Raw genomic sequence first — 17,547 nt, 5'->3', positions numbered from 1 at the left:
CAAATTACCTTTTCATCACCCATGAATAGTATCAACTTGTAGAAAACTTATTTATCTTTCATATGACACTAATTTTGTGGCAAATGGATGTTTGTGTCGGAATCTATGTATGAAAATCCAATTCCCATGAATATGGCGGCCATTTTGGACGCCATCTTGAATTTGAACCCCATGGGACAATATTTCGTTTTGGGAACATCAAAATTCATTCACTATACACCTTATGGATTACAAAAATGTAGGTTAAAAAAATATATCATTCGGGTGCATGGGAACCATATCTCTCCCCTACTAAATGGGGGGGGGGGGGAGAGAATTTTATTTCACCTATATTTTTCTCGATCAGCTGCTAAAAATTGATTTTTGTTTGTTGCTTTGAATGGGTAGTCCTGACAGTCACTAAAGCTTTATTGATTTAAACCAACATAAATAATATTTTTAAAAAGCCCTAGTGACGTCATAAACGAGCAGCTGCCCCATGTGTTATGTAATATAAAATTATGAATTTCAAATTTTGTATGGTTCCTGATGACTTAATTTTGTTTTCTTTTCATAATCGAGTGTGAAATGATTTGTTTATTGAAAACAGTTGCAGTGAAAACCATTTTCAATTTTATGAGAAAATGACATTTCATTGATTTTTTTACCATTCGCTGAATGCTGCTCGCATATGACGTCACAAATCAAATTTTAATTATTTGATGAATTTTTATCAAACCTTCGGCAATATTTTTTATTATTTTTTCTGCTATTTGTACAATAAACTTTTTGTCAGGGTGAACTTCCCCTTTAACACCTAGGTGGAGAGTGGCAAAGTGTGGATTAATGCCTTGCCAAAGGACGCTAGGCCATGGTGTGATTAATCGAACACACGACCATCGGATGACAAGGCGAGGGTCAGAACCTCTATACCACGACGCTTCCACATTCTGCTGCCTCGTCAATCATTTCAAGCAAGTTTGTACAAGTTTTACAGAAAGAATAAACAAATCTAGAGGGCTGGTATTCGAATTATACAATGCGTCCCAGAAAAAAAAAGAGATTCAGTGTCATATTTGCTATCGTGATAAAAAATTAAATACGAAAAATTCGTGTAACTTTTTTTTTTCTGGGTTGGATTTTCCTCAAATCTTCGCCAATTTATTTTATTTTCAGCTAGTTTTACAACAAACTTGTCAGTTTGGACGTTCCCCTTAATAATCTTGAAACATCTACATTAAAGAATATTAGTCTTATCGTTGTTACAATAACTAATGCCCTACATTGGAGTATACATCTTTCAAAAGAATCTTAAATATAGGTCCAAATATGTTGATATCTTGTCTTAATTGATATTTATATTCTCTAGAAGATGACCAGCAAAATTAAAGCACAACTTCAAAGAGGTTGATGATTTTTTGGTTCACACATATGCGACTCAAGAAAAGACTTTCTATTTAGTAAAGTTCTTGTGTGGAATGCATGTAATAAGCTACATTTGATTTGGGAATCAGAATTTACCTGCCGAAAAAACTCTCCCTGTTTAAGGCAAATGCGTAGAAAGCATCCTTTTGTATGGTTCAGAAAATGACAATCAAGAAGTCCTTAAAAGATTTTAAGATAGTTTAGATGGCACATACTGTACACTCGACTTTTAATTAGGGTACAAACTGTTAGTTGGGTGGGATCACAAACCATACGATAAAATTCATGGAGAATCGCCAATCTCAACCACGGTAAGTAAACGTAGTATATTATTTGGTTACTGTTTCCGTAGTGAGAACGGAGTTATTTCGGATGTACTTTTGTTGCCCCTCCCTCATAAAACCTGAGAATGGAGACCTTTATAATTTGTTAGTTACAAAATTATGTAGGGATACAAATAATTTGTTACATGATTTACCAACTCTTATTTCAGATCGCGAAGCCTCAGTGACGGATGCGTCCGATATGTAGCGTAGTCAAGTCCCCAACTATTCAAACCTGGCCAGGTTCCTAACCCATAATGCAACATTCTGTGCGGTGTAGTCTGGGTATACAGACCCACATATGGGATAAGCAGATTAATTCACTACTTAGCACATTCTTTTAAAAAATAATAAAGTACAATTTACGGCATACATGTCATTAATCGCCCTACGCGCACATGACTTGAGCTTCATCAACCTGAATATAACCCCGAAGCGTGTTCTTACGGATCGTAAGCATTTCAAGAAAATAATCCTATAAACAGAATGCACAACGTTAATGTTGATAAAGATCAATCTAAATATCCTTCTGCAATCACGCAGGGTTATCGCGTCTGGTCCTGCAATCGCGTAACCCGACATTGACGAAAAGAGCATCCAAAAAATTCCCGAAGGTCTAATCCAGTTTACCCGATGCTTTGTTATAAATATATCATTCGGAATATTATGTGAATGTTGGGTCAAATGTACCCGATGTTTTGTGAAAACTACCATGACTATCAGGCAAATGTACAAAAGGTAGGATAAACTGGACTCAACCTTTTCGGAAATTCATGGGGCTCTTTTCTCAAAAGGTAGTGTTACGTGATTGGCCGACCAGAAGCTATAACATGATGTGATATGGCACAAGCCGACATACCTTGGTCGTGGGCGAAGAAAACTGCAGATCCACCCATGAAATCTACGCTAACTCCAGCGCCAAACCGTTCCATGAAGTAGAATCGGTTATTAAGAGGATCGTAGTCCACGTAGTTAGGTAGTAACTCCTCGGTATCGACAAAATCACTCAAATTGAAGCCGGAATATTCAAGGTCCATGACGTTTGAAAATGTTGTGGGGAGATCGGCAGAGTAGATAATACCGTCGGTCACGTTACAGTTCACATCCCGGCAGACTAAATATTAAGGACAGATTGATACGGAGAAGAAGGATGACGATGATGATGATTAAGAACAATAATATTTGTTTTTAATATTTTACGCAGGGTAGCCACTTTTCTTCCGAAAATTATTTTCCCAGCGATGAATAATGTTATCATTACCCTCAACTTTAATAATCATAATCTTGATGATACTAATGATGATGATGATAAAATAATAATAATGATAATAATAACAATAATAATATTCTAGAACGAAAATAATAATCTTGATGTTAGCTATATTCATATCGCGCGCTTTCCAAATGATACAAATCAGCAACTTTTTATTTTTTGACCCCGGTGTAACTCGAAGTACTATTTTATCAACAACGCTAAGCGCATTTTTAGGAATTAATCCTACGGATCCTACGGGGCGTTTCATCAACATTTCTGTCTGACAAGCCAGGTCTGAAATATTTCCATGATTCTGATTGACTGAGAAGCACTTTTATTACGGTAACTGTCGGATAAAACAGGACTTGTCGGATAAAAAGTCTGACAAGTCATTTCATGAAACACTCCACTCTTACCAATTTACCTCACCTGGGTTGAGTGCAGCACAGTGGATCAATCTCTTGCAGCAGCAATTTACACCATGACAGGCATTTACACCGCTGACCTCCTGTTTCTACACTGTTAGAAAATTTATCCTTAAAATAAAAGAAGTTCCTGCAGCAGAGTCTCGAGAACACCTGTAATCTTACCAGATTGCGTAATCTTACAGGAAATTGGTATTTGGTGTATGGCATCTTACAAATTTCCTTGAATAAAACAGTCTTTTCACCTTTTTAAACAGACCTGTTCTGTTAAATTGCAGAAAAAAATCATGTTTTATGAATTTACAGAATGATTCTGTAATTGCTTTCTGCAAAATCTTCTTTTATTTCTCTGTAAAATCACGGTTTTTTTTTAACAGTGTAAGGTCTCGATAATAATCCACTGGGCCTCAACGTTCCATATAATCTCAAAGGTAGTCGTATGTTAGACTTTATGAAAAAAATATGAACAATGCTACCGCAAATATGAAAAATTAATCAAGCGAATATTGACTCTCGGTGAAGGCTTCTGACAAAAGTCTGGGTTTGCAGAGCGGGAGTGGACGTGGTTGGAGTAGGGGAGGCTCGTCTCTTTCGAGACAACCAGCGAGGCATTCCTCTGAAAGGTGGATTGAGGGAGGAGACTATTGGTATAATTGCAACAAGTTTGTATGTTTCTTTTAAACTTTTCGGCGCTCTGCTCCATCTTAACATCTCAATGTGTGGTCCTTTATGGACTCAAACTGGTGTTAGTTTCAACACCCCCCATTTTCAAAATCAAGTTGGGGGATCATAGATACCAAGAATATGAGTACCTTCAATAAATTTCTTTGAGGGCATCAGATAACACTATATCTTCGCAAAAAAGTGAACGGCGCCTAAAACAAACACATTGAATGGGGACATTGTCAGATTCATTTTAGAGGCGAGATTCGTTAATTTTCGTTAGCAAAGGGCAATCAAAATAAGGTATCATTATGGAGTCAAATATGTCGCAGAATTGCTTAGCACCAATCATAATCATAACTAGGCCTACTTACCGTCGACGCCGATGACAACTTTTCCTAAATATGTAACTGAATAGAGGGGGGGGGGGGGGAAATGAAAGAAAATGACGATTATAAAAATTAATGTTTTTTCAATAGAAAGTACTCGTGTTTGATCAATATTTCGAATAACAACAAAAAATGTAGAATTTATCATGCTTATTCAACGTACTTTTTAATTGGTCTGCTGTTCACAAATTTTCGATGACATCCACATCGTCTTTGTCACACACACACACTCACCCACCCATATATACACACTTACATATATACTCTATATATGTATGTGCGTGTGCGTGTTAGGGTGGGTGTGTATGTATTTGTGTGGGTGTTGTTGCGTATTTACATGCAACATGTAAGTACTTTTATGTTCATGACTACTTTTCTCTCTGTTCAGCTGTTAAATCATTGTTCGTAATTCCACTAATGTATCTTCTTTTCCAACTATATTATGTTAACAAAACAAAATTAAAAGAAACAGATCAATACATCCACTTCGATGCAGTAGGATTACCGACATTTCTTGATACCTTGGTGAAAAAGAATTCATAAATAGCACCAGATGCGGACCAGTTGAGTATTCCGATCATTTAAACATTAATGGAAATAATAGTTTTACGCAAAGTTTTATCATCATCGTGTGGTAACGAGGGTTGGGAACAGTTTGCCCCGGGTGGGGGGGGGGGGGGGCACTCGACCAAAAAAGTGGTAGTGGTGTGCCGTGGGTGAGACAAAAACGGGGGCTTTGGAACGGAGTTATTGTAAAAAGGAGGGTCCTCGGAACGGGCTTCGGAACTACAAACGTTTGTGAAAACGGGGGTCCTTGGAACGGATCGCCAGCGTGTGAGTATGCATCCCTATGGAACGGGCATGTGTTCATGATGATGCAGCTAGCGCGACCTCCACCGGGTGCGGTCGCGCAGAAGCGATGGTCGGATAGCGCTCTGCGGCCGCTTTTCACCGAAATTGCAGCTCATTGTAGCTGATCAATGCGATCGGAACGGCGTAACGAAAAATATGCGAAGCTTTGGAGCGGATTTCTTTCTTCTTTTTTCTTGATAAGAAGAACATGCCATGCTTTGGAGCGGCTTTCTTTGTTCTTGTTCTCAATAAAAAAAATACTCTGCCTTGAAACGGAAATTTTAGTGTAAAAATGGGGGTCCCCTCCGCGGCACATACCCACTATACATTAAATAATGAGTGCCCCCCCCCCGGGAGTTTGCCCATAATTGGGTTGATATCATTGGGCATCTGATAGTAGGATAATTTTGCCAAGATCATTATTACTGTTTCTTTTGTCATACTGCAGACTATGAGAGGGTCATTTAGGCAATTTTGCTTCTGCACATTCATTATACATGTATACACACACACACACACACATATATATATATATATATATATATATATATATATATATATATATATATATATATATATATATATAAACATATATATCATTATAATTTTGGTGTCATAAGAGCGGGCCCTTGGTAAACATTTATAAAATCTCAATGAAATATTGCTCTTTTTCAAGAAAAGTAAAACTGTAATAAAATAATGGTCAGAAACATTTATCCACAATTATGATAACTTTCTGGGACAGATTGAACGATTATAACAAGTTAAGAAATATGCGTTCAAATGTACAAACCAGTACCACATGCAACTTATTCTCACGTTGGTCTACAAGACTGAAACACATTTATGTAGTTTGTGCCCAGGGTGTGGCCATAATATTGTAATTTTTATAATCATGTGTAGTTGTATACTCGGGTGACTAATACAAGTTTCAGTTTCACCTGGGAGATATTCAAATAAAGTTGAAACTACCAACTATTACGCAGTAATTGGAAGTTCGAACTAAACCTACTTCATGAACAATGGCAAGAAATTTCAACTTAATCTATAATTACCCAACAGTTGGATGTTTTAACTAAATCTACTACTGCCAAATTGTACGGTTTTGGAGGTGGGGGCAAAAACCTTATGTGGAAATTCAATCAGTTTTTAGGCAATTTTAGGGATGGGTAAATGCTGATTGATTACCAACGAATGGGCTGTTAGGTTTACCCCCCCCCCAAAAAAAAGTCAAACCGATTTACCCAAATTCAGTTCGACAAAGTTTAGCCGAAGAGTTATATGGCCAGTTTATTAAGCAGTGTTGGTTAAAGTTGGTTATTTATTTTCCAACTGTTTTAAGAATTTTAGGATACATGAACCGTTCAAATTACATATTTGTTTGGAGAATACATCTTATTGTGGGTCAATTAGTTAAGAGGGATTAATGGTAAACGGAATCGGTTGCCTACTTACCCGAACAGCTCGCTGGAATTATAAAAGAGGAGATAAAAAAGAAAAAGAAAACAAAATCAGGCTGAATCACTGCGATGATATTTAATGAAAGTGATCATTGATAAGAACAAAAAATCAATGACCTCAAATGGAGTCTTTGTCGAGGGCCGGTGAACCAAATAGCAGTTTCGTCGAACGTCGTTTGTCCAAAGCCAAGGACAAAACTGTTGTTTCGATTCATCGGCCCTCGATAATGACTTCATTGGGATTTGAGTTCCATGTTTCAAACTAAGGTGCGTTGCAGGATTCGTCGCTTTGCGACGCTTTGTGAAAAGTCCCTACTATCACCTGCCTCCATTGGAAGGCTGCCAATATCGCCAAAGAAAAAAAAAATTCAATATTCATCACTTTCAAATTGTTTTACCGTGTCTGTGCGTTTTCATTTACCTAATTCTCAGTATTTGTAAAAAAAAAACTATTTTCGGTTGTAGCAAATCGTTTCGGTTGGATTCACATTTTAACCTTTAATCACTGTATACTCTCAAAACAAATCAGTCAAAATGACTTCAGGGTGCAACTGTGATTTTCGTATCAGAATATACGTCAAAATGTGACTAGACATATCAGTTGCACCCAGCTTACTACTGATCTAGTCAATTTTTCCCTGATTTGTGATGTATACATCACATACTACTCTCTCGTTAGCCTATAACCTAGGCGGAGGCTGCAGTTATTTACTTTGCTGTTATTGTAAGCTGAACGCATGCGATACGTCTGATCTTGCAGACTACTCAACAAATGCGTAGTCTTCGCAAAATCAGCCGTATCCCCTGCGTTCAGCATAACAGCAAAGACAATAACTGCAGCCTCCGCCTAGAGTATAGGATACTCTCTCGTTTGTTGAAAAAATTACTTCGAACGTACAGCAGGAGTTTTTCTGGACCTCTCTAAGGCCTTAGATATGGAAGCTTAAGAGAGTCTCCAGATGTTCATATGATTTTTTTTTAAACCCTGCATGGGCATTTATTATATTCATATTTAAACATTAAAAATGACATTACATGTTTACTTATTTCTTTTTTTATGTAATAATGATAATAATAATAAAAATTATAATAATAGGCATTATATGAAAACTAGTGCGCATCTGCTAGACAGGCTTTGCACCGTTCGCTACATCACGTGAATTTTGCCTCAAAATCTAGTAGTGATCGTAATAATTCTGAAAAATCTCAAGAATGCCGTATGGTTTTACATCTAATCGGTTGAAATTTTATTCCTGGATAATTTTTCACGAAAATGAGGTCACTTTTGTTACAATTATTTGTTATAAAAGTACCGCATTTTAACATTTAAATTTGACTCAAATTTTGAAATGGTCACTTTCTCTATGGCAGATGAAAGGATAATATATGCACTTTTTCGTTCAATCACAGCAGGGTTTTCATTTCAGAGCTCACTACTCGTATGCTTGCGAGTGGTCAATTGTGTACAAACGTCCATAGACAGATTTCGCACGCTATTCGGACGCCCTGTACTTCGGTGAACTATCGGTGCAATCTCTGGCTGCATATGGACGTTAAAGTCTATTTTTCATCCGATTGCGTGTTTTTTAAAGAATATAATGTTGCAAGTACCCATCATTAATCATTAACAGTTTATGATGACTTATAGTATTAAAAAAAATATATTAAAAAAAAATGGCATTTTATTTATCTTTTTAACCTCACGATATGAGAAGAAGCTGCTCTTCCCAAATAAATTATAAAATCATATTGTAATAATCTTTAAAATCTTTGAAGAAATTTGCTCAAACCTTCACCAATATTTTGAATTAATCGCATACATTCGTAATTCCGAAACTTCGTATTTCCGAAGGTTCGTAAATCCGAAAACGAAATAAGGTTCGTAATTCCGATGGTTCGTTGATCCGAAAACGAAATGAGGTTCGTAATTCCGAAGGTTCGTTGATCCCAAAAGGAAATGAGGTTCGTAATGCCGAAGGTTCGTCAGTCCGAAAACGAAATGAGGTTCGTAATTCCGAAGGTTCGTTGATCCCAAAACGAAATGAGGTTCGTAATTCCGAAGGTTCGTTAGTCCGAAAACGAAATAAGGTTCGTTAATCCGAAAATTAAATAAGGTTCGTATTTCCGAAAATGAAATTAATTCATTTTGGTAACAAAAACAGTGTTGTCATAACAAAATAACACGATATTATGAAATAATAGTAAAAAAGATTGATGATACATGTGTGTGTTGTGACCAAAGCATGTACTGCATTAAGAATCGGCTTAATTTTGATTTTATCTGCGCAAATGGTTTAAGGATGCAGGGAATAAGTTTGTTGGTCGCGTAACCTCCAGACAATATGATTTGTATAGGAGGGGATGTCATTTTTAATAACAGCTTCTGCTGGTAATAAAATAATACTAATGATGATCATAATAATCCAAACGATGATCATAATAAAAATGGTAATAAAGAATATAAATGTTAATAATATTTTATTGATCGTTACGCCTAGTGTTGACAATGTTAATGACGATAAAAATGATAACAGTTTAACATTCAGTGTTCTTTTTTTATAATTATTTATGTGAAATTTAAAAATGGAATGCATTTAAATTCGTATCCATCGAACAGTAGGCCTATGTGTGTGTATGTTGCGTGAGGGATGCTCATAAGATTATGAGTGTTGTGTGTTCGTGCATATCAGGGCCGAAGCCATGATTTTCTATGAGGGGGTTCCGAATAAAAAAAAAGAGTGAACCCTTTGTAGTTCACGATCAGTTCCGTTACCTCACGGGGCTGATCCAGCTTTCCCCAATGCGGGGGTGGGGGATTTTCCTTACATTTTCCCCGATAAAAAACGAGTCGTGTATCTCAAGAAACAAATCAATGCAAGTGTGAAGATCGAATTGATCATTAAGGACTGTTTAACATTATGAAGAGGGCAATTTCTTGTTACTAAAAATGGAGGCCGGTCGGCGGAGAGTATTTTCGTTTAGGGGGGAAGTAAAAAAGGGCACTTATAATGTCAAAACCTAAGATTATCATCTGCGTGAAGTAGTTGTGTGTTTTGTAGTAATTAAGTTGAGCAAAGCCATTTTTAGGTGATTTCTGATTGATAACATATATATTTACGAAAAAATCAAATCTGAGGTTGTGGCGCTAATTTCTTTAAAAAGGACATCCTTGTGAGATGTTGAAAGCGCGAATCGCGAGCTCAAACTATTAGACATTTCATGTGACAAGACGTGAACTTGAACATTCAACTTCCGGGGTAATAATAATAGATGGGAGAACATAACTGAAGTGGCTTTCCTTGGTAAATAATATTTATATCATTTTTATAATAATTATTTTAGGCCTACATGAAATTTCCAAAGGTTTGAGCACGAGATTCGCTCGCAACATCTATAACAAGGATGCCATGTTTAACAGTAATTGACCAAAAACTTCAGATTTAATTTTCTCCAAACCGCTTGCTCACTATACGCTCGCAAAAATAAAACCTAAATATATATCTTATCAATCAGAGATCACTTAAAAAAAACTTTGCTCAACTTAATTACCATAAAATACACAACCTATTTACACAGATGATAAACTCATGCTGAAAATATCTGTTTGCACCAAAATGCCCCTTTTGACATATAAGTGCCCCTTTCCGCCGCCCTGGTTGAAACATGCATCGTCTTCATGGCTAACTGCAAAAAGTCCTTAACATGTCCCTTTTAGATCAGGTTAGAGCTTATCTTTAAAATTTCTGTTCGCGCTTCTTCCTCGCAGTTATTTTATAGTTACATAGGCATCTCGTTTTGAAGACCACAAACATATTGTCCATCAAAAAAAAAAACTCGCGCTTCGCGCTCGAATTATTTAAAAAAGGGCTTATAATATTGTTACATATTTACTTTATTTCATAAGAATAAAGCAAATTATTGACTGCTAGGACTACCCTTTCAAAGAAACAAACAAAAATCAACTTTGAGCTGCCGATCGGGGATAATATGGGTGAAAAGTTTTTTGTCCCCCCCCCCCCTTTGGCGAAAGTTGGATCCGCCGGGGAGGGGGGGGGGGGGAAGGGGGTACTTGTACCCCAAAGAGAAAAAAAAAGGAAATGCTATTTTTTCCAAAAATGGGAAATTCCCTTTAAAAAAAAATGTGCCGTGTTTCGAAATAAAAAACTCTTCTTAAAGTATACATTTTTTATTAGTTATTATTTATTAGTTATTATTAGGTCACTAAATGCTTTCTTTAACAGGCTCCTTTTTTGGTCAGTATTTAAGCTTGCGTTTTGCGCTTGTGTTAATTCTTCAGTTAGATGCACATCTTTTTAATGACAGCAGAAACCTACTCGGTTTTTTTTCCATTTCTTATTGGAATGCCCTAAGGTTTTAGCTTGTGATTCACGCTCGCAACACTTACAATATTGTCATTTTAAGAATAATTGACCTCCGAGTTTTACAACTTGTTTCCAAGCCGCTCGATCATTTCACCATCTCGCGAAGAATAAAGCCTAAATATACACCTTTTCATAATCAGAACTCACTTCAAAAAGGCTTTTCTTTACTTAATTACTATATAAAACACACTATGACTTCACGCAGAATGATAATCTCAAGGTGAATATATCACCAAAGTGTAAATTTTGACGTATAAGTTTCATTTTTGGCCTTGCCCCCAAACGAAAATTGATTCGGCCGCCCTTGCCTTCCCATCCTCATAACAATTGAACAGAAACGGTGTCCCCCCACTTGCCTCTGCTTTCCCGGTTTTCATTTTTCGGATTAACGAACCTTATTTCGTTTTCGGATTAACGAACCTTCGGAACAACGAACCTTATTTCGTTTTCGGAATAACGAACCTTCGGAACAACGAACCTTATTTCGTTTTCGGAATATCGAACCTTCGGAACAACGAACCTTATTTCGTTTTCGGATTATCGAACCTTCGGAATAACGAACCGTCGGAATAACGCCACAAATTTTCGGATTAACGAACCCTTTTTCGTTTTCGGGTTAACGAACATCGAGGTATAGGCAATTTACGTGTTTCGGAATTACGAACCTTCGGAATAAAGAACCTTCGGAATTACGAAGTGTAACCGAATTAATTACCGTTTTTACACGCAGCATGCGTGTAAACGTGATTGACTTGCATCGGCTCTCTGTGCAGACACGGTAATTTTGCACCGCCAAAATACTAGTAGTAGGATCATTAAACCGCCAGCCGGTGCAGACACGTCAATATTTCTACATGTAAACACGAAGCCGAGTCTGTACTGGCTTCATCAGTTTTTTGCTTACCTGTTCAGTCAATGCGCACGGCGTAAAATATGCGCATATAGAATCCACTGATCTGTTTTTTTTTGTCCGGCGAGCCATTTCTGCTTCGCGAGCCGATGCAGCGTGTAAACACGGTAAACATTTTGCTATCTTTACAATGAACTTTTCATCAGAGTGGCTTTCCACTTCAGCTGATCTGTTCTGATGATTAATCAAGCATTCCGTAGTGCTTTATTGTCACAGAATATGGCCTTGGTTTTTTGAACTTATTCAGGACCAAAAAGAAAACACCTATTGTGATGCACAATGCTGAAAAGAAGATAGAGCCATGGTTGAGTTCAGAGGTGATATTTGTCAATGAAGACCCTATTTCAGGTTTATAAAAAATGATGATTCAGTTGACATAATCGAGGCTACGGGAAGCCACACGCCTTTTAAAAAAAAAATTTATATAAACGAATTTGTAACTACAGTTGATAAAAGATACTGAAATCATTAGATCTGACTGGTTCATAGTAATTTCTTTAGTTATAATAAAGGACTTGTATAGCGCACGTATCCACCTTGCTAGGTGCTCAAGGCGCTCCTAGTAGAAATTGTGTATAAATGCGTTATTATAACTAGTTTTTATGAAAAAAGGCCCAGATTAACGACTTATGGGAAATGAAAACAATTGAAGCAATTAATAACAATCTACACCATTCATGGCTTCTCAGAAGAACAAGAAAGTAGGTCTAAACAAACTAAAATAGAAGATTATGTGGGGGAAATCGATGAATAAAACAAACATTTCTTCATATTTTCATCCCAATGACTATCATGAAAATTTTACCGTCGATTCCAAGTTTAGTAACTGAAAACCTGCATGGACTGCTTTAGGGATTAAAAAAAGTCAATGAAATATCATAACAGTTGATGAATTACAAAACAATTAGCCTCTTCCTCCCCACTTATCGGCTGCTCAAAGAAGTAAGAGTACTTAAAAAAAAGAAGCACCCGGGACCCGTAACACAAAGCTTAGCAAAGATTGTTCTACGATTGATTCCATTGACTACGATGTATAATCAATCGTGAAAATCAGGTATCCTTTGTGTTACGGGACCCAGGAATCCCATCAGCGTCAGACATGTCAGACCTAAAGGCCTGGGTAGTGTTTCATCAATATTTTTGTCCGACAAGTTGTCAGATCTGACATCTTTCTCTGATGTTGATTGGCTGATAGGCATTGTTCCTATGGTAACTGTCGGATAAAATGGGACTTGTTGGATAAAACGTCTGACAAGTCCTTTCATGAAACGCTCCCCTGGTCACACCGCCCGAGCGTTGTTGGAGCGGTCGTGGAGCGGAGAGAAAAAAATCATCACCGCTCGCTCCCGTTCACCATTTTCGATTTCGCTCACAAAATCGAAAAAAAAATCTAAATCGAAAATGGTTAACGGTAGCGAGCGGCGATGATTTTTTTCTCTCCGCTCCACGACCGCTCCAACAACGCTCGGGCGGTGTGACCATGCCTTAAATGAATAATGCGAACGCAAAGCGGGAGCTGCTTTCCTTCATTACCTGACGCGAAATCGGAACATTCTAACATTATTTTCGACACAACGACTTCAAAGAAGCGTTAATATTTTATGAACAGGGTCCGTTTTCCACTAAATAACTAATGCGAGCGCGAAGCGCGATATTAATAATTTGCTTTCAGACCTGAATTCTAAGCAATTTGTATTGTATAGACAATAATACGAGAACGACGCGCGAGCTGATTTTGATTTTATGTTACATTAGACCTAAAAGGGACATCTTAAAATATTTTTTTAAATATTTTGTATGAAAACATCTCAACGGGTAATGCAAGCGCGGAGATCGAGCAAATTTTGAAATATTGACCACATTGCTTTCCTTACATTTCTTTCTCCATTTTCTCATTCCCCTCTTCTCTTTCTCTTCTTCTTCTTCTACTTCTGCTACTACTCCTCTTCTACGTTCTCTCCTTTTCATCATCCTCCTCCTCCCATTTTTCTTCTCTTTCTCCTCTTCTTCCTCCTTCTCTTCGTCTTCTTCTTTCAAGAATGTAGACAATGTACTGTCAAAAGCCGTTCATGACAATAAAACATCATTAGGTCTTTATCGAGAATTAGTGAATCAAAATCGAAGTTTGGTCTCGGAATCTGTACAAACGAAATATTCGCAATTTCTGGTCAGCTCCGAAACTTATTCCGAAACTGCTGATCCGATTTACCAATTTTCGACAAAGACTGTCCACATGTTCATTGTAACTTGACACGCAATTTCGATTTATTTACTGTGTTGTTGAGTTAATATTTCTCTTTTTGAAAGGTTGGAGGAGTGACAACATTTTCTAAATGTTGCATTTACCACCTTAAATGGTTTTACCCAACACTTAAAATGTTGGATTCAGCTTTATACAAGGTTGGATGTAACATTTGGAAAACGTTGTCACTCCTCCAACCTTTCAAATGTTGATTTAACATTCGAATTTTTGGAGTGCTGTCTTTTGGGCGAAAACACGCTATTGCATCAGTATTGCAGCACAATCTCTCAGTTTTGTTAATCACGACGATGTAATCATGGTAATAGCGTCGTTGTGAACTGCACGTCAAAAGCTCAAGCCACAGAGGCGGCATAATTCATTTTCATTTATATTCATTTTGCACAAATGAAAACAGGGTGAAGTAACGCCTTTTCACTTTTTATTTTCTATTTGTTTTGTGGCAGCTGCACACTGCACATTCAATTCTAAAGGGTATGAATTAATGTGATTTAAACAAACAGGCCCGTATTCTGAAGTCGGGTTTAACTTAAACTCAGGTTAATAAAGTTGTGGTTTAAGTATGGCGAGCCAATTGTTACATAAATCACCAACAGTTGAGGTATCATACTTCAGCTCATTTGGCTCTCAACTCATTCACAATTGTCTAGGAAGTATAAGAGATTATTGGCTTCACCATCGATGAATCAGGAGAGAGCAAAGTAAACATTCTACTTCAGCTCATTTGGCTCTCAAATCACTCACAATTGTCTAGGAAGTATAAAAAATGCCAATTAGAATTGGCATGAGCACATTGGTGTCGTGTGCAATCGCATTGCAAAATGTGTGGGTGTTCTCTACAGACTTAAACACTTTCCTCGATATATTTTAATTATGTTGTATTATTCAATGATTCTATCACACATAAATTACTGTAATATTGCATGGGCTAGTGGGAATGATTATTTTATTTCTAGATTATTTATACTTCAAAAAAAGGCCATTCGTATAATTTGTAATGCCCCTTTCAATGCCCACTCATCACCTCTTTTTATTCAGTTGAACATGTTGAACGTATATGACACAAATGTTTTCAATATTGCCTCATTTATGTTCATGTGTTCCAAAGGATTATTACCACCATATATACTTTCTAAATTTTCTCTCAATAATACTTTTCATGAATATAACACTCGCATTGCCACAAATTTTCATTTACCCAAGATAAGAACAAATGTTGCAAAAAATTCAATTTATTTTAAAGGTCCAATAGTTTGGAATAATATCCCAATGCATATAAAAAATATCCCTTCTTCAAAGAGTTTTAAAAAACATTTCAAATCCCATCTTTTGAGTTTGCATGACTTTGATTGAGTAACTCCTTTTTTTGATAGATACAATTCTTGTTTTAACCCCCCCCCCCCCATCCATCTGTTTGTTGTTGATTTCTTGCTGTTCTTACTCTGTATATATACAACGCATTGCTTTAACTTTGTATAAGAGGTCGGCGTTTATAAGGCTTTTAGCTCTTTTTGTCGTCCTCAATTCCCATAAAACCTTTTGTTATGTAATTGTATTTTCTTTTGTTCTTATTACCTTTAATTGTTTATAATATTTCTCCTTTGTATGTATTCATGTTTTTATGGTGAATGAAATAAATGAACTTGAACTTGAACTTGATAAGAAACATACAACTTAATAACAAATTTGATACTTTCGGCTTCCCATACTTAAACCACAACTTTAAACCTGAGTTTAACTTAAACCCGACTTCAGAATACGGGCCACAGTGTATAAATCAGACAAACAAAAGAAATAAAAAAAATCATAAAAATCGGCCATGGAATATCAATGTTTTGTTATTTCTGTTAAAGATTTACGTTGTTTATGGAAAACAGTTCGATGGATGTCTTCATGAATGTTCAATGAACAAACAGATGACTTGCTATCTCCATTTATTCGTTTTACATGTCTTATATGAGTTTAGATTTGTCCGTCAAAACTGAAAATATTGGCTTGACAACTGATTCAATTCTTATAAGATTAATTACTGTAACTTATTTTGTTACAAGAAAATATCATACACACATGTAGCAAAATATTTTGGTCCCATGTAATAAAGGAATATACATGATGAGGTGTATATACTTGTTTTCACAAAATATAGCTAAACTTTAAAATTCAATTACGTTGTTATTTGTTATCATATTTTGATAAGATTTCATCGTTTGCTCAGTAAATTTTAAATTTAATTTCTTTAGAGATGAGTACCCCTATAAAGGACAAGTCCATCTCCACAAAAAGTTTATTTGAACAGTTAAATAAAAAGAGAAAAAACAAAAGAACAGTGAGGTGGGGGCCATAATCTACTGTGTCATTTGCATGTCACTGAGTTGTGCATATTACTGTTTTGTGAAAACTAAGCGAAACTTCAAAATGTCATACCTTTTACATCCGATTTTTATGAAGTTTGCAGTGTTATGCTTGTTTGATTTTTCTCTATTCAATCTAATCAACATTTTTCTGCGGTGGACTTGACCTTTAATAATGTATACGTTTGTTTATACACACGCGTGGACACACTTACTGACACCACAACGCACTCTCACTCACTCAAATTCCACTCACCTTTATGTGCGTTGAGCATCGTGATGATTGTGAGTATCAAAACTTTTGCAATCGAATACATCCTTGAACTGTAGCTGGGTCTACCGAATGTCCAGGACAATCTGGACCTGAATAATATTTTTAAAATGTCCTTTGATGAACTCAGAAGTTTTTTTTTTCCAAATCAATTCCCAAAGCCAAATGAAGACATGCCAATTTGACGATTTAAGTAGCAATCTATTGTTTATTCAAGAAGAAGCAATTAAAGGCAATGAAATTTCCAACTGGCGGTTTCCTTCAATTTAAACAAAGTTATACCACAATCAACTCGTGTGTCAAATCATCAGATAAGTGTCCCATGTGTGAGATCGTATGAAGAATGCACAACACAACCTGATTCAGAACTGTTGCCAATAGTCCAAGTGGTGATCTTGGATAATACACCGAACGGTCGGTGCTTACAAAGCCGAATGAAAATGAATATCGGATGCATATTTTATCGTCATTATACCAAGGTCAGTCTTTGAATCGTAATAATCAGAAAAAAAGTGTCCATAGCTGCTTGTTATTTGTTTACTGAAAGGATCAAGATGAAAACACACACCGGTACCACCCATTTGACATTGCCAATATTCACC

The 17,547-nt window shown here is 36.4% G+C and overlaps 1 protein-coding gene across 1 annotated transcript in view; it reads right to left on the bottom strand.

Moving 5' to 3' along the window:
• The window catches only part of LOC121430281 (hyalin-like), a 72,041-nt gene extending 55,032 nt beyond the window's left edge, over window positions 1-17,009 (bottom strand). The window contains exons 1-4 of the mRNA XM_041627558.1: window positions 16,931-17,009; window positions 6,767-6,778; window positions 4,445-4,480; window positions 2,587-2,841 (exon numbers count right to left, since the gene is read on the bottom strand). Of these exons, the coding sequence (XP_041483492.1) occupies window positions 2,587-2,841; window positions 4,445-4,480; window positions 6,767-6,778; window positions 16,931-16,991 (364 nt within the window). The 5' untranslated portion in view covers window positions 16,992-17,009. The remainder of the gene's footprint in view (window positions 1-2,586; window positions 2,842-4,444; window positions 4,481-6,766; window positions 6,779-16,930) is intronic.
• Between the last annotated feature and the right edge of the window lie 538 nt (window positions 17,010-17,547).

The sequence above is a fragment of the Lytechinus variegatus genome, chromosome 16 (assembly GCF_018143015.1).
Source record: "Lytechinus variegatus isolate NC3 chromosome 16, Lvar_3.0, whole genome shotgun sequence".
NCBI lineage: Eukaryota > Metazoa > Echinodermata > Echinoidea > Temnopleuroida > Toxopneustidae > Lytechinus > Lytechinus variegatus.
This window is presented reverse-complemented; position numbering and strand designations above follow the sequence as displayed.